The sequence below is a fragment of the Heterocephalus glaber genome, unplaced genomic scaffold (assembly GCF_053883595.1).
Source record: "Heterocephalus glaber isolate CG9 unplaced genomic scaffold, H.glaber_assembly_v1.0 deba00000331, whole genome shotgun sequence".
NCBI lineage: Eukaryota > Metazoa > Chordata > Mammalia > Rodentia > Bathyergidae > Heterocephalus > Heterocephalus glaber.
This window is the reverse complement of record NW_028258142.1, coordinates 31,862,717-31,885,203: the sequence shown is the minus strand read 5'-3', so window position 1 is coordinate 31,885,203 and position 22,487 is coordinate 31,862,717. Positions and strand designations below refer to the sequence as shown.

At 42.8% G+C, this 22,487-nt stretch overlaps 1 protein-coding gene and 1 non-coding gene across 6 annotated transcripts in view; one reads left to right on the top strand and one right to left on the bottom strand.

Annotated features, from left to right (window-relative positions):
• Window positions 1–22,487, bottom strand: part of Myo5b (myosin VB) — a 385,932-nt gene that overhangs the window by 87,545 nt on the left and 275,900 nt on the right. For all 5 annotated transcript variants that reach the window (XM_013075970.3, XM_087192987.1, XM_087192980.1 and 2 more), the window contains 3 exons: window positions 14,744–14,899; window positions 13,808–13,905; window positions 7,816–7,902 (listed from right to left, as the gene is read on the bottom strand). In XM_013075970.3, the coding sequence (XP_012931424.1) occupies window positions 7,816–7,902; window positions 13,808–13,905; window positions 14,744–14,899 (341 nt within the window). The remainder of the gene's footprint in view (window positions 1–7,815; window positions 7,903–13,807; window positions 13,906–14,743; window positions 14,900–22,487) is intronic.
• On the top strand, window positions 257–363 carry LOC147830087 (U6 spliceosomal RNA). Its single transcript, XR_015445045.1, has one exon. It is a non-coding gene; the product is annotated as a U6 spliceosomal RNA (small nuclear RNA).

Genomic DNA, 22,487 nt, shown 5'->3' with positions numbered 1-22,487 from the left:
TACTTCATGTCATTAACCATCAGGGAAATACAAATCAAAATCACAAGGAGATACCATTTCATTCTCATTATGATGGCTATAAAAATAAAGACAGATAATCACAAGTACTGTATCAGTAAAAATGTGTAGAAAGGGGAGCCCTTGCCAGGTGGTGGTACATGTTTGTAATCCCAAGTGTTCTAGAGGCTAAGATGGGAGGTTTCAGAGTTTAAGGCTAGTCTAAGCAACACAAGACTTCTTTAAAAAAAGAAAAGGAGTGCTTGCTTCGGCACCACATATACTAAAATTGGAATGATACAGAGAAGATTAGCATGGCCCCTGCGCAAGGATGACATGCAAAAAAGAAAAGGAACCCTCATATAATGCTTGTGAGAATGTAAAATGGTGCAGCCACTGCAGAACAGGACCCTACCTCATATCATATGCATATGGCAGGTCCTCAAAAGGGTAAACGGTGACCCAACAATTCCACTTGCAGATATATACCAAAGAGAAATAAAAACATATGCCCCCACAAAAATATCTACACAAATGTTCATAGCAGCATTATTCACACTTGAAAAAAACTAGAAACATCCTAAACATCATCAGCTGAGGAATGGATAAAGTAAAATGTGGTGTATCCATACAAAGAAACAGTATTCATCAATGTAAAGGAATAAAGTACTGATGCATGCTACAACATGGATGAACCTTTTAAAACAGTACTATGTGAAAGAAGCCAGACACAAAAGGTCAAATATCATATGACTGTATGTAAATGAAATATCTAGAATAAGTGAATCAACCAAAATGCAAAGGTTAGTGCTTGCCAGGGCCTGGGAGGAGAGAAAAGGAATGACTGCTAACAGTTTCTTTTCAAGGTGCTGAAAATATTATAAAACTAGATAGTGGTGATGGTTGTACAATGGAATATAATGAAAATCACCAAATTACCTTAAAAGGATGAATTTTGTATTATGTGCATTATATCTCAATAAAAAGTGTGATGGAAAAGATGAGGTTTGTGGGCAACATTCATTAAGTAATTCATAATCAGGAGTTGTTATCCTTATTTCAACACTAACCTTATGAAGGAATTCCTTGGGAAAAGGCTGCATGATGCTCATTATATGCCTCACATCACTATAAATACCCCATATTGCCCTCCCCCCACATATCCTGGCCCTCCCAGGGAACACAGCCTCAGCCACAGAAGTGGCCCCAGCTCTGAAGTTTGCTAAGCTTTACTGTAGGGGGAGGGAAACACAGTTCCTCCCCACTGGCTCTAAGCTGGGGTTGAAACACAAAGAGGGGACCATACAGGAAAACCCCAATCAGTCCTAACATGGCCTGCACATGACCAAGTGGCTGCAGATGGGCCAACATGCACCTCCAGAATAATGGTTTCCAGGCAGGATTCATTTAAAACATCACTTGGAAACCTTGCCAAAAAGCAAATGGTCAGGGCTCAGTCTCAGATTCAGACTCTTAGGTCTGAGGAAGGGCCCTGGCTTCTGAAATTGGTAAGTATACCCCGCTAACTGATGCATAGCCCTGGGTGTACACCACTAGGTCAGACTGCAGTCCACAGAAAAGAGTACAGAGGTTGGGCAAAAGAGTCAGGACTTGAGGCTATAAGAGCCTGAGATAAAGAATCATATCACTCTAAAATAAATTCTGCACTATTCTCTTTCTGAAGGATATTTAATAGCAATGGAAATAATTGTGGGTCTGTTTTCGGTTCGAACATGATTAGGTAGGAAGGTAAATCAGGCAGATTCTATGGCACCCATCTAATTCTACAATCTTAGACTATTTATCCCACATGAGTTTAGAGAGATAGAAGTTGAGGAGCTGGAAATCTTTTTAGGAAACCTACATTTTTATGAAGATGATGGGTTGAAGTGAGAACTGGAGTTTATGCAGTTTTGTTTTGATTCATTTTTAAAGTATCAATTACACATTCATGGAGTCCTCTACCACACTTGTTTTGGTTAAGCAGTATTTACCCGAGTTCCTTCAGTCACAAAACTGTGAGCCCAGGGAGACAGGTAACTGCACAGGCACGAGAGCCAGGAGCTGTGTAGGTAAGGTTCTGTCCCTGACAGTGCATTCATCACTGTGCTTTATGCACATTGAAATGAACGTATTTCTTAGCCACTGCACAGCATTTCAAATAGAATGATACATTTTCATTTAAAGCCACACTCCCAAGAAAGCCATAATTCTTAGAAAGGATAAAAACAATCAGGTACCTTAAAGCTTGAGGAGCAGGAGCAGCCCCAGATAGCTATTGCTGGCTGGCAATGCGACAGTTGTCCCCTCTGGCTTGGTGGACTGTAGGGATATTGACTGAATCTCAAATTTGGAAGAGGTAAGAATTTTCCTCTCAAGACATCAGTAGAGCTGATGCAGGACTGTGCCTGAAATGCTTGAGGTCTTGAAGAATGGCCCTGTGGAAGATTCATCACCAGCCTCTGCAATCCAGGGCAATGTATGGAATTTCCTTTACCATTTTCCTTCCTTTGGTCACTCACACAACAGAAATGTGGAAAGACATATAAACTGTAATTCCGATAATCAAAGAAGCCCATTGAAATGTCCTAAAGACACAGCTGTGGAAAGTTATGCAGCTCCTTGACAGGCTAATACAAGTGATATCACTTTACTGAGTTTTCGGCAACTAGGGAGCTTTGTAGATGACTCCTAATCTGCCCATATTCCACTCAGGTCCCTCTGCTCCTGAGAAAGTTTCCCAAAGTTAGATCTGCAAATAGAGCTCAGCTCTATACACTGAGGCTAGCACACACTGCACTTGTTGTATACTTCCTTTCATAGCTGATACCTTGCAGGCAGGTGACATCCATAAAATTTCATTTGATTTATCCCTAGATACAGCAGACAAACATGAAGAGAATTTAGATGAAATAGTATGAATGATTCAACGTCACTGTGATACTAACCAAAGTACCATAAAATCACCATGCTGCTGTCCAAAATCTAATGGCAGTTCAGGGAGGGAATCCTCTCTTGGGCTCTTTGGCAAAATGTGCTAAGGCAACAAATGTAAGGAGAGACATGAAAGGAGCATCCTGGATCTAAGCCCACACATTTAAATCACGGCTTTAGACAACATTTTCTGTGATACCAGAAGCATGTCTTTCCTTCATTACACTTTCCATAATACCTGTAATTACATAAACAGAAGGCACAGATGCAATTATAATTACCCTCTAGAAAGAAGTCTAAAACAGTTAGGATGGCAGGAAAAACATCCATCCATCTGGCAACCTGTAAGAGGCTAGTAAGTTGTGCTCATCTTGATCCTGCTGGAAACTCTGACTGCAGCTGGGTGGGATCAACAGTAGGAGAGGCCACTTTCCACATGGGTCTAAAGACTTGGCAAGTGTGAGTTCTCTTACCTGCCAAGAAGAGGCTGGCTGGCCGGGGATTTAGCTCAGTGGCACCATGCCAGCTTTGCAAGCACAAAGTCCTGAGTTCTATCCCTGGTACAAAAAAAAAATGGCTGCCTGGATGAGGAGAAAGCACATCTGATGTCCAAGCATACTGCAACTAGGAGACTGAGCAGTGGGCACAGGGAACTGAGAGTTAGAGAATCCCTCTTTACATTTCAGTCCATTTCTGGACAGTGTGCTGCTTTGCAGCTGGTGGCATCATCCCATTGTCTCCCCACCAATCCAAATCCTCCTCATTCTTTAAGGCCCAGCTCCAGCCTCACCTTATCCAAGAAGTCTCCACTCCTCCCAGACTTGCACTACAAACTTACATCTGGTTATGAGTTACTCTTTAACTGCTTCAAGATTGTGTCACTTCTAGCTGTGAATTTCTTGTGAGTGTGGGCCAGCACAGAGCTGGATGCTCCATACAGGAGACACAGAGAAGAGAGATTAAGGGGAGAGAAGGACTTCATAAAGGGGAGATATTGTTCTCATTTCACATAAAGCTCATGTGAGATCCCAGAAGCAAACCTTCTCCTCCTCCTATCTCTAGAACAGATTGTTTTATACAATGATAGCAAACCCAGTAGGAGTATGGGTGACACACACTGAACTCTGATTTCATGCAGTGAGGCTTTGAGGGAGCTCAGCTGGTGAATCAGAGGTGGCAGGTGGCAGGTGTATAGACCCCTGGCTATGCAGGGTTTATAGTTAGCCAGGTCAAACCCATGGGCTTCTAAGCCTCTTCATTTTTTTTGGTACCGGGGATCGAACTCAGGTCCTTGCGCTTGCGAGGCAGGTGCTGAAACCACTGAGCTAAACTCCCAGCCCAGCCTCTTCTTGGTGTACAAGAAGACACCCTTGGCATGACACCTCCTCCAAGTCACTTGTCCTACCATTAATTCATTCTGTTAGAAAGTCCTTGGTGAAATAGGTGGTTCTTTTTACACAGAGATGGACCCCACGATTTCACCTGGCATAGATGACCACATTGTCACATGCGTCCCTTGTGTCTTCTCCATGGCTTGATGTGGTCCTGATTTATATGCTTTCCACTTTACAAACCCACCATTAGACACAAAGTGGTAAATTATACACAAAGGTGAACACCTTGAATTTCTCTGCTTATGTTCAGGGCCCTGCAGTATATAGCACAGGTATGGCTGTAGAAATTGGCATTCCAAACCTTCTTTTACAATGGCCCTAGAGAGTTTAGCATGGCATGTGTTTGAGCATACTAGGGCATGCTCTACCACTAAATTACACCATAAGCCCTTTTATATAACTTTTAAACTGACCCATTCCATTGCTTAATAGTTTCAGGATACTCTTTCAAGGTAGCCACACACATTGGGATTTCACAAAACAAAGCTAGAAATTTCTGATATAGACATATTTTTTCCAAATACTTACACCCATAGGGAGGCAACTTCTTGCTCATATCTGGATGACTAATAAGTATTTTGTTAAATGCTTAAATGCTTGGTACTGTGCTGAGGACTTTATCTCATTCCTTACAACACTTGTGAAGTAAGTAAGGTCATTTTACTTAAAGATAAGGAAACCCAGGTTTTGAGAGATTTATTAACTTGACCAAGATCACCCAGCCAAGAAGTGCAGCGGCCAACACCTGAAGCCAGGCCTGACTACAAAGGCCAGGGTTCAACACACTCAGACTATTTCAGCTCTTGTCCAGCCTTCAGTTCCAGAATTTGGACTCTAAAACATTAGAGAATGAGGAGCAGTTAGTGCTATGTCAGGTCTCAGGTCTGGGCCTGGCACAGGGGTAGAGGGCAGTCTTTCAGGACCCCCACCCAAGTCACTTCTTCCTCTGATAAACCTATGTTTGAAGGGCAACGGGGACTTAAGCAGTAAGATGTAGGAGGGGCACAGGAGTGCTGGCTCTAGACTCAACTCAGCCTCCAGCAGCTCACTTGTTCCCTGGGACTCATTGTGGGAGCACATATTAGATGACCACACACCTTATCTAACCTAACACTGAGAAATAGTCATGCCACAACATTCTTTCTGCCACAAACTTCCCTCCTACAATTTCCAACCCAAGTTATTTCACTAAAAACAATATGTTGGTCACAACCCATTAAACTGATTTCATGACCCACTAATGGGTTGCAACACACAATTCTGAGAAACAGCAGACTAACAATGGTGGAAGTAAAGAAACCTTTGGTAGGTGACACCTGTCTTGGGAGTCCCAAAAACATAAGACTGAAGTGCTAAGAGTGGAGTGGCTGCCCACAGAACTCAGTTGGAAGATCAGTAGCTCAGCAGCACCCCAAGGTCATTTCCTAACTCTTCAGCTGTTGGATCTGAACCCTATGCATGTAGCAGAGACTGAAATTTCAGTAGTTTGAACTTAGACCTGAGCCACTCAACCTGGGACCTGGACCCTCTCCCCTCAATCAAAAGATAGAGATGCTGGATGCTACAGGGCAGACCGAGAAAAGGAATGCCATGCCTTATCTAAGAAGCAGAAGCTAGCCTATCTTCATAAAAGGGGGTGGCTACCTATTAGTGTGTAAACACCAAAGTCAAAAAATGAGAAAGGGCCCCAGGACACACTCTGCCTTTTTTCCTAAGCAAGGTAAGATGTCGTTGAAAAGAAAAAAATTAATGGCCTTAGACTTGGCTCCCATGATCATCCTGCTGGGTTTTGAAAAGCTGCCTAGATGTTGCAGATTAGTAATTGTTCTTATACTTTCTAGGTAAAATGCAAATTCCTAATTCCAGCAACAATTTTCCTCCAGGCTTAACATGTGGGAACTGTTTATGGTTAAGCTGTTTATGGGTAATTAACCACTGCATGTGAAATGGTCCCCCACTGCAGGGGAAAGTGACAAGTGGAGAAGAAGGCTGTCCTACCTACCCCCTCATCCTCACTCTGGCTCCATCCACCCTGACACTCAAGGGACTTCTCAGGACAGATGATCCTCATGGGCAGTACCACAGCTCTGGGCTGCCATGCTGCTCAATTCAATCCTAGTCAGCAGAAGCTGCTTGGTTTATGTCACACTAGTATGTAATTTGGTGTGAGCTAGTGGGATTGTCACTTGCTTCCCACCCTATTTCAGGCAAGCATCCACAGGAAGTCCATAGTCCTGGCATGGCTTCCTCAGACTTGGAGAGCTTCAGTGGCTTATCCACAATGCACATCAGACCATGAGATTTATTTTTTAACTCAATGAAATTATATTTTCCACCTTAGGGACTCTATGCTAAAAGGTAAATGGATCTAACAATAGATGAATGGTTAAGCAATATGTGCTATAGACATGCAAGGAAATATTTTTATTTTATTTTTTCAGTACTGGGATTCAAACTCAGGACCTTGCGCTGGCCAAGCAGGCATAGCATCACTGAGCTACCCCTGGCTCCCTGCAAGGGAATATTATTCAGCCTTAAAAATAAGAAAATTCTGTCACATGCTATCAATATGAATGAACCTTGAAGACATTACACTAAGTGAAACAAGTCAATCACAAAGAGCAAAAATATTACATGATTCCAATTATACAAGGCACTTTAAGTTGTCAAATTCAGAGACAAAGTAGAAAGGTGGCTTCTGAAGGTTGGGGGAAAGGGAATGGGGAGGGTCATGGTTGATGTAATTTGCTCAAGGATTCATGTGTTGAAGTTTAGTCCCCAGAGTATTAGGAGATGCTGAAATCTAAGAGGTGGGACATACTGGAAGGTCCTTAGTCCAATTGGGACACCAGAAGAACCCCTCAGAAGGTATTATAGGACTCCAGGTGCTCTTTAGCTTTCTATCTGATATTACCTATCCCTCCCACATAATCTTGGACTTTCCTCCTCTAAAACTATGAACTAAATAAATCTCTTTTCTTTATAAAGTTAGTTTGCTTGAGGTATTTTGTTATAGTAACAAACAGGAATAAAACAGGGAGTTTCTATTACATGTTTTACAAGATGAGATGAGTTCTGGAAATGGATGGTAGTGATGGTTGTACAACAATGTAAACATACTTCATGCTACTGTTTAAAAATGGTTAGGACAGTAAATATTATGTTACTGTATTTTACAAAAAAAAAAAAAAGAAAAAAGGGCATGTGAGAGTTGAATGTAGAAGGAATCCCTCTGCTGCTCTAGCTAGTTCATTACCTGGACCAGTGACAATGTAGAATTTGAAAAACCCAAAGGATGTTACTGTTAATCCCTGTATTTTTCACGTCAAACTGAAATTCTTATTTCCATCAGCATCTTGCTTGGGCCCTCAGGGTGTGGGAACTTTTTTGAGGATCTGTTTCTGGTTAACAGTAGGTATGAGGACTCCCGGGAGCACCCCACTGGACTGCTCTATAGCAGCCCAGAAGGGTGTGGCTGGCAGCACATTACCTGGATGGATAGCCAGCTGCACTGATGCGAATCGTCTCCAACACCCCACAGGCTCTGAGTTGCTGCACGGCTCTCTTTGGGTCAAAGCTGCCAAACAATAAAATAAGTGATGAGTGGGTATGCTGACACATAGCAAACAGAACAGGAGAGAAGGAAAGCACATCTTTCCCCACAGCATGTATGGATGGCTGTGTACAAAGCTGGGGTAAAGCACAGACTGATTGGCAGGTGAATGGGCCATTTTAGCATCTTCAGTTCTATGCATGAGGCATTTATGTACATTCTTAAATCCTACCTGGGTGATCTTACTTCTTTGCCTAACTGAATTCTGCCTACCCTCTAAGACTCATTCCTGCCTCCTCTCCAGAGTGTGCCCTGTTTCCATCCACACGGGCATGTGTCCTAATTCAGTATTCATAGCTCATGCTATATGTCTATAGCTCACTTAGCACCATAAGCATTACTTGGGTTGGTGATTAAAAAGGTGAATTTCAGGCCAGGCAGACCTGGGTTTGACTCATGACATGGCCACAAGCAACAGCACATTTAATTTGGGGCAAGATTAACCTCTCTGGGTCTCAGTATGTGATGGGATAATTAAAGTACCCATTTTCTAGGGTTAGTACGAAGATTAAATATAACAGCCCATGGAAGCAAGTAGAACAGCTCCTGGCACAAGATCAGGGTACACATAGTTAGCTAGGATCATGACAGATACTCATTAAGAATCATGTAGATGAAGAACTTTGTCTTCCCATCTTTAGAGCGATGGGTCCATTTTAGATCACTCCCATGCCCTGTGATGCCAAGCCTAGCACCTAAAACCCAGAATTCATTCACACACAGATATTGAGTGTGATGCTATAGAATAACTCAAACCTCATGTGGGCTTCCTAAAGGCAGTGGTGCTTGGAGATTAGAGGACACAGTAGTGCACACTATAAGGCAGACTGTAGGAAACACGGTGAAAGTGCTGTGGGACCCCTGAGGAAACACATCACGTTGGCTGGGTGATCAGGGAGTCTCGACTGAGAAAGAATTAAACTGCTATTTATAAGTGGCTAAATCTGCCTTCCCATTCTGCTAGAAGAGATGAGAAATAAAGCTCTCTTTCCTTCTGATTGTCTGCAGCCCAACTACAGCTAAAGGATATGGTTCTTTTGTTCCTCCTCCTTTATAAATGGAATGGCAGAAAGGAGGACCACCCCCAGGTTCACAGCCACACATCATAGTGGCTGTCATCAGAACGCTGGCCAGGACGTGGGGAGCCAGCTTGCCTTGGTGGATAAAAAAGAAAAGAAATGGGGGCTACATCAGCTCTAGGACCTGCAACTGCCCAGCAGGCAGCCTCTTGCCACACCATCACTCTCCACAACAACCCAGGTATTCTCTTCCCAGTGGCGAGGCCTACCCAGATACTGGAACCCTGCAGATGTATGTAACTTGGGGGTCTGCCATCCTCAGACTCACCTGTCTCCATGGGACTCCCTGTCTGTCCTCTCCTCTCTCAGTGACCTGCTCAATGTGTAACCCATATCACACTCTAATGCTGAGTATCACATGGGCCCAGGACACAAAAGTCCATTAATACTGTACATGCATTTAGCAGATGATGCCTTGGGCTGGCCTGGGCTCAGCAGGTACTTCCCAAGTGACTGACAAGACAAGCTCCCTCTTCACTCCAGGCACACTCTGAATCCCATGAGAGCTGTGGATTTTGGGTCCCAAGAAAGTTCCATACTCTCCTCTAGGCCTGCACTTGCTTCCATTCCTCACTCCTCCCCTCAGCCTGCTCAAGTCTTGTATTCTCTCAACACCCAGTTCCCCAGATATCATTGTTCTGATCAGTCCTGAATGATGCCAGCCTCAGGTCACCCACAACCCTGAGAGTGTAAAGCACAACTGGGTGCTGAATTTTACACAGTCCCAAACAACAAAGTTACTCTGTATGACAATTTCATATTTTTCACCAGAATCAAAGCTCCTCCAGTGCTAAGGTCTTTTAGGACTGCAGGCATACTATTTTCTGATACCACACTGTGTGCAGTCTTTTGGTCTTCCACAGGATGTAGCACAGGTTCTGGGAGCAAAGGAGGGCCTTGATCAGTATCATAAGGCAGTTCTTTGGACATAAAGACTGCTAGTGACCACACATAGAATTTGGGATGCAGGTTTTACTGTCTAGTCTCTGCTCCACTCACCTCCAAGGCAGGCAGTTGTGTCCCAAATTATGAGTGTAAAGCAAATGCCCTTAAGCTTTGCAAAGGGTGTTCTATGGACTGGGGACTCCCTCTGCAGGACTCCACACCTCCCCATAGCAGTCATATGACCACTGGTGCCTTCTCTCTGCCTGGCACATCCACAGGGAACTCAGCTCTACACAAGGTAGGGATGGCAGCATGCTCAGAAGAATCTGTAACACTTCACTTCTGGTGCCATGGGAGGTATGGGTAGGGTCCCTACTCCCTCTAGGACCTCCCACCACTTTTTTAGTGGAACAAACAGATGCTCCTTAATAACCATTCCCTTCCTTAAAAGAACTATTCCTCTTTCCTGCCATCCCATCCCTCCCTGGTCTTGTATCTCCCTGCATCATGCTTTGTGGACACTGTGCATCTTGGCTTTTGACTGGGTGGGTCCTGGTCTGATGGCCAGGGAATAGCTTGCTGAAAGTCTCCACCTACACACAACATAGCAAAAGTCTGTTGGGAATAGTGTGTGTCCACGTGTGCATGCGTTGTCAGTCTTCTCTTGGAGCTGTACACACCACGCCTAGAGCTGGTTCCCCAGAAAGCATCCGGCAAGTAAGCTCGGCCTTAACTTCTTCACTGCTTCAGAAGCTAAGCCAAACCACTTCATTCCTCACAACTGCTCTTCCTTCCCAAGATGGCAACATCACCCGCTGTGCTCTGGGCTGGAGTGAATGTGGGTCAGCCTCAGCTCTGCTACCAACTGCTGGCATCACTCTGCAGAAGACATGATGTCTCCGTAACACATTTTCCTCATTCACTCAGCGGGTGCTGAGGACATCTGCTGTCTATAACTCACAAGTTTGTTGTAATGGCCAAGTGATATGAAAAAGACTTTTCAGAAAGAAGATAAAAGACATGATACAAAGAAGATACTGCCACTCTTTTCCTCTTCGTACACTCTTCGGAAGCTGTAAAGATAGCCAGCCTTCTGTATTCTAATCTTAGACCTTCAGTAGTGCAGAAAACTCCTTATCAAGCACATCTCCCCTTCTGCCTGCCTGCAGTTGCTGAGTTGATGAAGAATGGAAAACCAGGCCTTCTGCTATTAAATTCTGGAGGATCCTAGTGAGGACAATTATCATCTAACTCAGGTTGCAACAGATACATAGAGTCAAATGGCAGCTTTCCATTTTCCCTTCCCGGTACAAGGTGCGTGAACAACAACAGAGCCTGGAGCTTGTTGGATGCAGAGTGAGAATCCCATGATGTCCACACTGGGCTCCACCTCTGAAGTTAGATGTCACTCAATCAGTCCTGTACTTCTTCAGGCTTGGCAATATCTCACAGGTACAGCTCCAAGACTCTGGGACCAGTGGGCTGGCCTTCAAGGAACCTGGCCAGGTCCTCTTCCAAGTGATTGTAGATTCTAACACTCACCCCAGGCCACCTCTTCCCTGAGTGAGGAAAGCCCTTTTATTGTTTGATAAGGAATGGGAAGAAAGACATAGAAATTTCCTTCTAAAATATTGCCAATAACAATAATTCTAATCATATGAATGCTTATACTTCTTACAAGTAGTTCCATTATCTCTTTGGACTTTTTTCATTAGGATATTATAAAATCACAATTAACAGATAAAACAATGAGACAAAGTCAATAAAAGACTGCTTTGTGATTAGCCAAACAATCAGTAGTGAGCTTGAACAAGAATTCAGGTTTTCTGATTTGGTTATTATTTTTTTTATTCTTCCCATTCTCTGTATTTGTTGAAAAATTTTGATCCTGGAGACAAAGAAGGGTCTTAGAAAAAACAGTGTTAAGATTAGAAAGTCCCTTTCTCATCCATGTCTCAAATGGGAGGGAAACCCACAGAGTACCTGGCACTTGGAAGGTACCAGGCTTTGGTCAATGAACGGCCCAGGGCCATAGCTGGCTGGGGCAGAATAGGTACTAAGCACCATCTTTCCTCTTCCAGGCCCTTCATGTTACTCTGTCCTTCACACATAATCTGAGTCTTTCACACACATTGCTCTTCCATCAGTTTCTTTTCCTGCAGCCAGCCAGTAAACAGATGCCACACTGGTGGGGGCGGGGCTCTCAAGCACGTCTCAGGAATGTGGAGGAAGAAAGTGAGCAGTCAGCACAATTCAGAGAAGACTGACTCACTGTTGTCTCCTTAGTCATCTTCCTCCACCCCAAGGCCCATGGGGGAGGGCTCAAGCTTTATTAAATGACAGGAACTGCAGAAGGCAATTCAAATGTTCAGTCTGAGTGTCAGAGTTGCCAAAATGAATGATATCGTAGAAAGAAATTTCTATGGTTTCCCTTTTGGTCTTAGCATAAAGAAAGATGGGAATGAAGTGTTTAAAAAAATTAAAAACCTATTTTCCCTAGGCAGAGGGAATGGCACATGTGGAGGTCCAGAGTCAGGGAAGAGGAGCTGCTGAGGTGAGCAAGAGGCTCTTTAATGGCCTGCGGTGTACTCAGGCAGGAACAAAGGAGGTCTGGCTATCGCAGTCACACAGTCAGGTTGACTCCTTGATTCCACATGAGAGTGAACATGGAAGGGGAGGGGCGAATAAAGGGCAGCTGCATTTGATCAGTGGTTGCTGGATGTAGGCACTGAAATATTACACTGAGCCTCATTAATGTGTATAATTGATACATGTTAATAAAAATTTTAAAGGAAAAAAATGAAGAGGATCTGGAACAAGGAAATAGGAAAAGAAAAAAAAGGGAGACAGTGAGTTAAATTTTCATGTAGATTCCATAGGACTTTAATGATGATGAGACAATGAGAGTAAAGGAAGTGGAATCAGGGGGTGTGCTGTTCAACATGGTAGCCACTCCCCATCTGTGGGGATGGGACATTTAAATGAAACATTCAGTTCCACAACCACACTAGCCACATTTCAGGTGCCAACTAGCTGCTACTGCATTGAATGCTGCTGCGTACAGAACAGTTTCATCATCATGGAAGGTCCTGCTGGACAGAGCTGGTCTAAAGTGACGCGGGTTTCTATTTTGGGGCATCAGGTCTGGTAGGTGAATGAGATGTCAGGGATGGTTACGTATTCACTAAAGCAGAGACCAAAGAAAGAGCAATCATTTTTGAAGGAAAAGACCAAGAGTGTGGTCTCAATCATGTTGAATGTGAGGTGGCCAATGAAGCTGTAACAGCATGCAGAAATACTGGTCTGGAGTTTGGCAGAAACCAAAGATGGGCAAGACAATTCAGTTACTTTAACACAGATTTGAAGCCAGCCAAAGGAGTGTGGATAGAACTGAAAGGAACAATTTCAAGGTAGAGGTAATGAGTGAGGAGAAGGTAAAGTGGATAACCTGGAAGTGCGGTGGCAGAGGCAATGTGAGAAGCAGGACGATCTTTGTGTCCTAACACTTCATGTGTATTTGAGGGCTGGCTTCCTCAGTGCTGAAATGCCCTTTCTGACCACTTCTGCCATCCTTGTATGTCTGAATTTAATATTTTATGGGAGAGACACAGCCTTCCACATTTAATGACACACTTCTACATGATCCTCATATTTGATTCAAGAATGCACATTCAGCACTACTGCAAGCCCCAGGTAATGGCAGAACAATATTTTCTCACCCTCTTGAATTCAGGAGAGTTGCAGGTGCCATCCAGCAACATCCATCAGCCTGTGTTCACACATAAAATCACCTGGCCAGTCACCATGCTGAAGCTGCAGAACCCCATAGGAATGGGCCCCCACTGCCTCTGAACCTCTGAGGAGGAATGAGGTTCTTGGGCTTGCTATGCCCAGCAGGTACTTACTGAAAAGGCAGCTTGTCATCGTTGGGCTTGATGCAGCGGACATAGTGTGGTGTTGTGGCATTTAGGGTTTCCATGAGGCGATTCAGCGAGTTGCGAAACTGGGAAAGCAAAAGTCAGCACTTGGTTATTTTTAACATTTTGTTGAATGTAAGGGGGAAAAAAGCCTTCATACTGTTGATGATAGTAGTAGTTGTTACTATTATTACTGTTAATCCAAAAGAACAGGGGAAGAAACTCAGAGACCTGGGACCAGATTTCAGCTGACATTGCTACCTTGCTGGGACCAAAAATCAAGTCCTTCCCTGAGTAGGGCCTCTATTCTAACTAAATGAGCAGAGACCATCCCTTAATGTGCTTAATTCCAAGGGATAGGGATTAAGTGAGATGAAAAGGCAAGTGAGTGCTGAGAGATAAGAGTGGACAGCTGAGCACCGGGGTCTTGCAGCCTTGACATCCACTGCAGGAGCATCCTAGGAATAACTGTGTTTATATCAGATGTCCAGAATTGGCAAATCCACAGGAATAAAAGTGGTGGTAGCCAGGGGCTTCTCTCTGGAGATGCACTGGGGGAATGCCAACAGAAGCCTCAGAAGAAGGGAGAGGTTTAGCAGACTCTTGATCCCTGAGCTTATTCAACTCTTCTCTCTACCCTGCAGATGTGACCCCCTGCCTCCTTATAAGCTAATCACTGTGGCTGAGCCTCAGCTATTAAGGTATTGATTGGGGCTATCCTCATTTATCTTCCCTTTCTTCTGTTAGTCCTCTCTAGTGGAAGTTTTGGAGTTTCCTCTTCAGTAAAAGCTTGACCTAAGTGGCCAGGGCTGTTGACACCAGGCCACTGTGGCCTGCCTGCCCCCATAGCCAACATCTACAGAGAAGCCAGCCCTGCCACATGTGTCACAGCCCATGGCTTCTGGCTATGAGCCTGGGGCTGACCTGGTGGCCCACAGTTTTCTTGTGCTCTTTGTTGGATGCCTTCAAGGGAGGTTTGGCAGGGCGAATGTTGATCTTCGAAGATGACCCCTTCCCAGCTGAGGTGGTGGCGGGAGCAGCATCCTTGTCATCATGAAACAAGTCAGCTACTAATGGGAACTAGAAACAATCACAGGAAGAATAATAAAAGTGAGATCTCTTGCACTTTATATTGTTTAAGTTCTTCCAAAATTGCTTTCCTAAGATATGCTCACGAGAAATAAAGGCACGTCCACACAAAACCCTGTACACCATTTACAGCACCATTATTCATAAGAGCAACCTATTAGAACTCCTCAAATGCCCATCACCTGTTGAGTGGATGCAATGTGTTATATATCCATACAATGGAATATTGGTCAATAATATAAAGGAAAGAATGTCTCATTCATGCTTGATATAGATGAACCTTGAAAACATGCTCAGTGAATGAAACCAGGCACAGAAGAACACATAGTGTGTCATTCTCTTTAGTGTATGAAATGTCCAGGGAACAGAAAGTGATTTAATGATTGACAGAGCAGGTGGAGGAGAAAAATGGAGTAATTGCTAATAGATACAGGGTTTCTTCTTAGATTAATGAAAATATTCTTGAATTTATAGTAGTGATGGTTGCACAGTTTGGTAAACATACTAAAAACCACTGGATTGTATACTTCAAAAAGTGAGTTTTGCTGGGTGTGGTGGCACATGCCTATCATCTCAGCATTCTGGGAGGTTGAAGCAGGAGGATCCCAAATTTGAACCCAGCCTGAGTAACTCAGTGAGACCCTATTTCAAATATTTTATTTTAAAGCTAGGGATATAGTTCAGTGTGATGGCCCTGGGTTCAGTCCCCAGAAATCCTCCTCTGCCTACACATAAAGCTGAGTTTTGTGGCATGTGAACAGTTTTAAAAGGCTGGAAAACAGTAGCTTTTCCTGACAATCTTATTTAACCTTCACCTATGAGGATGGGCATAATTTCATTTCCATGTGGTATGGTAGGAGGCAGAGATAAGATCTCACAGGACTATGTTTGAATACCATTTCTCATACTTGTTGGCCTTTTTTTTTTTTTTTTTTTTTAACGTTATATGATTTCCCTGAGCCCTGGTATAAGACCATATGTGTTATATGGGGTTGTTACAAGGATTCAGTTATGTGGCTTCTCTGGGTTAACATCTCTGTTGGTAGCAAGGTGTAGATGGACGCCTTGGATGAAGAACTGGTGGCACAGAGTCCTGGCCATCAGGCCCCTCAGCCAGACATCTCTGCCTCAGAACACAGCTCTGCCATCGTGCCCTGGGGAAGTCAAAGCTGGGGCCAGTACAAAGTACTGTGAGGCCTGTAGCAAGAATCTGCCCACGCAGAGGGTAAAGAACTCAGGTCCCCTTTGCCAACCTTGCTACTTCCATCCTCAACAGACCAGAAGCTGCTAGTGGCCCAGGCTCTAGGCTCTGCTCCTTTTAACCCACTTTGCATCCACTTGTTTTAAACCCCACTTAAATGCATGGTTCCCTCTTCTTCCATTATGATGTCTGAATGCCCTGGTCTAGTATTCAAGGACTCCATAATCCAATCCCGCTCATCCTCCCTCAAAAGATACTTTGCAAAGCAGTCAGGCTGACCCCACCTGCTGGCCCATAAAGCAGCGCACTTGTTTATTTCAACCTCTACCCCTTTGCTTATTGTGCTACTCTTACTTGAAACACTCCACTCCTTCCTACTCTGTTTATCCTGAGGCCCATCTCTCCAGGACCATTCCTGTGTCCCCTGTGATCCTTTCCAGAGTACTCACCCATTCAAGCACCCAGGAGGCACCTGAGGTCTGTGCTAAACCCACAGCCTACCAACCTCTTCCTCCAAGGAGGAAGAGGGCTGGACACCTAGGACAGAGCTTGTTTCAATATTCAAAGTTACCCTTGTCATTTACACTGGCAATATCAAGGAGGTAGAAATACAAAAGAGTTTAGAATACAGCTTTCATCTTTGATGTGCTTGCAATCATGACCAAGTACATAAAAATCCATTCCAAGAAATAATCCTCCAGCTGATAACATGTCCTGAAAATTCAGAGCGGGAGATTTAGGCTGAGGTAAGCTAAGTATTCAAGGTCCAACATCACCTTCATAAAAGGCATCCTAAAGAGCAGTGACGGCCAGCTTCTTCTCTGATCATGTTCTGCTTTGAATTCCTTAGAATCCTCTGCAACTTGAGACTCAGTTTAATTAGAATTCATTGGGCACCTGCCGAACATTATAAGTAGGCCATCATACTGATAGCTTGGAAAATAAAAGGATCATATAATGGACAGGTCCAAAACTCACAAAATAATTTAATGGCATCTACCCTCAGTATTTCAACTCTGTATTTCAGGTGAGGTGTATTCAAAGACTCTTAGAAGCCTACAAATATCAGGCAACACATACAGTCCTTTCATATTACAACATACAGTATGCCCTGGATCATCTCACTCTTTTCCTTCCCCTCCCATACTCCGAGGCAGTACAGTCATGATGTCAACAAGCTAATGATGTCTCAGCACGAACATGTTAGTGTCCAGAGAAAGAAGCATGATGGTGCTGTTGGCACATTAGAGCTATTCTCAGAACCTGGATGTTAGACTTCGGCGACTTAGCTCATTTGAAGGCAGGTTCTGCAACCTCATTAGGTAATTATGCTGCAGGATAACATGAGTTGGGGGATAAAACAGGTCATGGCCATCTCATTCCATTAGGGCTTCTTGAAACCTGACATTACTCAGGACAGTCATAGTATCACTGTCCAGAACTTGAAACACATCTATTTAAAAACTGGCAAAATCAACCATTAACAAATGCTGGCGGGGGTGTGGGGAGAAAGGAACCCTTCTCCATTTTTGGTGGGAGTGCAGACTGGTGCAACCACTGTGGAAATCAGTACGGAGATACCTCAAAGAACTAGGACTACAGGTCCCATTTGACCCAGCTATTCCCCTACTGGGTATTTTCCCCAAAGAATTAAAAGAATCATACCACAGAAATATATGTGCACCTATCTTTATAGCGGCACAGTTTGTAATAGCTAAAGCTTAGAAACAGCCCAAGTGCCCATCAACTGGAAACTGGATAAAGAAGATGGGGTTTTATAAAATGGAGTACTACTCAGCCATAAAGAACGAGAAACTAGAGACATTTATAGCTAAATGGATGCATACTGAGGCCATACTCTTAAGTGAAATAAATAGGACACACATGTGTAAATACTGAATAGTTTCTCTAGAGTGAGAAACTGAAAGTGTAAATAAGGATGAAAATGATTAAAATGAATAATTGATAATTTGAAATAGGAAAAGGTCCAAAGGTGTAGGGGTGGTGGGAGGGGAAGGGGAAAGGGAAGAAGGGAAAGGAAAAATTATGAGAAAAAAAAAAATGGAAACAAAATCTATGTAAATAGGGAAGGGTGGAGGGGGTGAAGGGCACACAGGTAAAGGGGGAAAAAATAAGAACTAAGATACATCATGTACAGGTACAAGCACCCAATGATAAGTGTAAACATATTGTATACCTAAAATGTACCAATAAATATATGAATAAAAAAATAAATAAATAAAAGCTGCAAAATGCAGATACTTGGCTCATTGAATACTCCTCCATCTGATGGCTTCTGATATTCTTTGTGTAACAGGTAACATAAATTCCATAAAATAAATATTAATTTTCACCAAATGTTAAGCCTAGTCTTATGCAAGAACACCATACAATCAGAAAGGATTAGCCAGGGCCAGGGATTTAGCTCAGTGGTTCCGCAGCACTAGGACCGGAGTTTGATCCCTCGTACAAAAAAAAAAAAAAAAAAAAAAAAAGAAAGGATTAGCCTGAGTATGCCTACCCACACAGACAAGGTTATGATGGTTCAAAAGCGGTATCTGGTGCTGGTTAAAGTTATAGACTTGCTTCCTATATCAAGTATTTAAAACTAAAATAAATACAAAAAATAGTTCTTCCAACATGACTCTCAGGTATTAGAAGTTTACATTTTTTAGTTCAATTTTAGAGTCAGAAGTAATTATATATAAATCAGTATTTTATTTTACACAGTGTGGTTGCTAGTCAGATGGGTTACAAGGCAATGAGACAACTGTGTGTACTTGTGTGATTACATGTGCACATGTGCTGGGATCAATGTATATTTTAATTCTTCCTCTGCACTCTCTATTTCTCACTGCAACACCAACCACCAGGGGTGTCTGATTTCCATTTTTTTGCACAGTGGTTTACATGCAAATAAAGGTTGTGGTTCTTTAGTTTTCTGGCCTGGGTTTTAAGTTCAATCTAAAAACATCAACTGATTGGTGTTGGAGATGTAGCTTTGCAGCAGAGTGCTTGCATAGCATGTGATAGGTCCTTGGTTCAATCCCCAGCATCACAATAATAAACAAATGCCAGCACCATCCAATGATCTTGAAGCCAAGAACCATCTGGTAAGAAGCTCGAGCTCAATCTCATTGCTAGCTACCTTGTGGCTGCAACAGGATGGAGACACTGAAATCAGCACTGGAGAATGCTACCATATTCCTGACAAAAGCACACCCTGAATTCTTGCACCAGGCCTGGAATGGGTAATCCTATCTCTTCTCTCTCAGTGTACTATTGGCTGCCTAACAAGGTGGCCAAAGACAATGTACCTTCTCCCTTGACCTACTTCAGTCCTACCTGAACAGAAGTTCTCAGGCTGCCTCCCCACACTACTGAAATGGATCCTGAGAGACCATTTGCGGATTCTCCTTGCAAAGCCCAGTGGCTAGAAATGGTTTCATTCTTCATCTTATCTATCCTCTCCAAAGCTTCCAATCCAACCCATTCCTTCTTCCTGGAGGCCTTTCTTCTGCTGTGGTGGTTCTGCCTCCTCCAGTTCCTCCCTGTCCTCCCAACTTCTCCTCCAGCAACTCCTAGTGGCCCATCTTCCTGCTTTCCCCTCCTCCACACTGCTGTTTGCAAGATCTGCTTATTTCTTTCCAATACTCATTCCCTGGACAGTCTCCAGGTGCTTCCATTATTCCTCTCAATCCTCTCTCTCCAGTCTGGCTCTTTTTTCATCACTGTGATCGTATTTCCAGCTATCTGCTCAATATCTTCCTTCCTGTGGATGTTCCACTGGCAACTCCAAACTTGACATGGTGAAAAATTGCCCTCACATACTGCCCTCTGAAATTAGGGATCTTGCCTTCACCTACCTCCTGTCTCAATCAAGTATCGAGGTCTGTCCACAGTTAAGTGTCCATAATCTTTTCTGCACAAAATAAGAATGCTGCAGTCCTGGTTCAGGATCACCAGAGTTCTCTTCTAGACCACTAGTTATACCTTCACATCCAGAGATATCCCACTATCAGCCAGAGTTTTCTTTGAATGAAAACTTTATTCAGTAGTCCCTTGTTAAACTCATTGGCCCACAATCTATGCCAGAAAGCCACCATAGTATGCATTAACTGAGACACATGGGGACAAGAAGATAGCCGCCCAGGGACCTCTCAAGAATGGTATCAGAGTACCCAGGCACATATGAGAAAGGGCAGACTGGTATGGAGAAACTTCCACAGAAAAATAATGGGAGCCTCAGGGAAAGTTCACATTTTAAAGATATCCTTCTGACTCAGTCTGTCATACTAGAGCACACTTCCAGCTGATTAAATTATAATCTATACACTTTCTAAAATGAATTTTCAAGATGTTTGTGGCATGAGTAGGAATGGACAATCTTCATAATGATACTGCTTGAGATGTAACTTATTGTGTGAAAGATCTGTTAAATGCTAAGGTCAGAAACGTATCAAAAATCACACAAGGAAATCTAAAATCAGATCACTAATAAGTATTTCAAATTTTCAGCCCTTTTCTCTTGCTTCTGTCAGAGAAGCAGTCTATGCTTTTTAATACATTAATGAAGCGATCTGTAACTTAACAGAAATGGAAAGCTGTTCAAGGCAGACTTTCACCTAAGCTGGCACTGTCCCATACTTTGGGTATAAACATGGCCAAGGTGCAGTCTGGAGAATTTATATTTTGTTTTAAAAGCTATGTTTTAATTATGGCTCTCTGATACTAAGAGTGATTTGGAAGAGGTAAGGTGAGTTCTTCAAAACATTAACTCTGGAAAAGAGCTATAGGCTTCATATTCAATTTAGGATTTGTTTTTGTAGACTCAGTGACCATACAGAGCACTCTACGCTGACCACAAGACCGAAAAACCAAGGTATCCTGTGCAATACTGGGCTATAGGTAACAGCCAAAGACCTATGCAAAAATTATCAATTATTGTCACTTCCCACCCATCCATCTGAGGGCTGGGACACAGAGGGACTCCCCCAGGTGTGTCCCAACTATAAACAAACTCAAAATTACAATGAAAAATAGTTACTTGACAGAAGATTCATACAAAAACCCTCACATAGCTGGGTGAGGAGGAGAAAGTTTCCTTCAACCTACTCACTCTGGATATGCTTTTAGAACTATGGAGAAGCTTGTTTATAAGTTTGCTGACCAGGAATGAAGTCCTTCACATCATTATCAGTCCTGGGAAATGGCATCGATACAGCCTTTCTAAAAATCACTTCCTTTTAATTAAAAAACAGTTACAGTAACATATTCAGACAAACCAAGCACTTCCTTAACTGTGTTTGTCACTTATTTGAAAAGGGTCCATAGGTATTGGGTTTGGTACTGTCTGCTATTGAAATTTATAGTTTTTAAAAACCTGAGGCAAATCTGTTTGAAAAGGGATTAAGAGAAGTATGAAAACACTTTCTAAAGACCATTTGACAGTTTAAGGAAATATCAATTACAGCTGTCTGCTTAGCTGTTACCTTGGAAATCACACCTATTCTTTGTGCTTATAAGGATACAAAAGAGATTTCCTTTACAACAAACATGTGAAACTAAAACAACACACAGTAAAACAGTTTGATGAAGATCTCTTGCCTAGAATCTTATCTTTAAAATCTATACCTGCAGCCGGAATGGCGGTATACACATGTAAGACTAGCACTCGGGAGGCTGAGGCAGGAGGATTGCTGTGAGCTTGAGGTCAACCTAAGCTATATAGTGAGTTCAAGGCCAGCCTGAACAACATAGTGAGACCTGTCTCAAAAACAAATAATAACACCCCCCTGAAAACAAACAAACAACAACAACAAAAAAGACACAACCCCCTCCCCCCAAAACACTATACCTGCATATGAATGTTTGTTGTGACTATTTACAAGAGCCAAGACATGGAGTCAGCCTAGGTACTCAATGATAGATGAATGGATAAAGAAAATATGGTGTATTATATATACAATAGTGTGATTCAGCCATAAAGAGAAATGAAATTATATTACCTGCAGGAAAATGGATGAACTAGAGGACATCATTCTAAGCAAAATATACAAAAAACAGACATCACAAATTTTCTCTCATACATGCAAATTTAAAGAACTGAAAGTGGAAGAAGGACTATTATGGAAGGGAAAGGAGAATGTGGGGAGCAAGAGAAGGTGAACAAGATTAAAACACAATCTATGTATATATGGAAACATCCCAGAGAAACCCATTAATTTGTATAATACGCATTATTATAACTTAACTATGGCTGTAAACAATCAAAATACATTTTCTTTTTAATCAGCTCTTTTACATGGTTAATGCTACTGTTTGGGAGAAAAATCTCCATTGTTTAGACAGAAAATTTTTAGTTGTCAGTTTTCAATG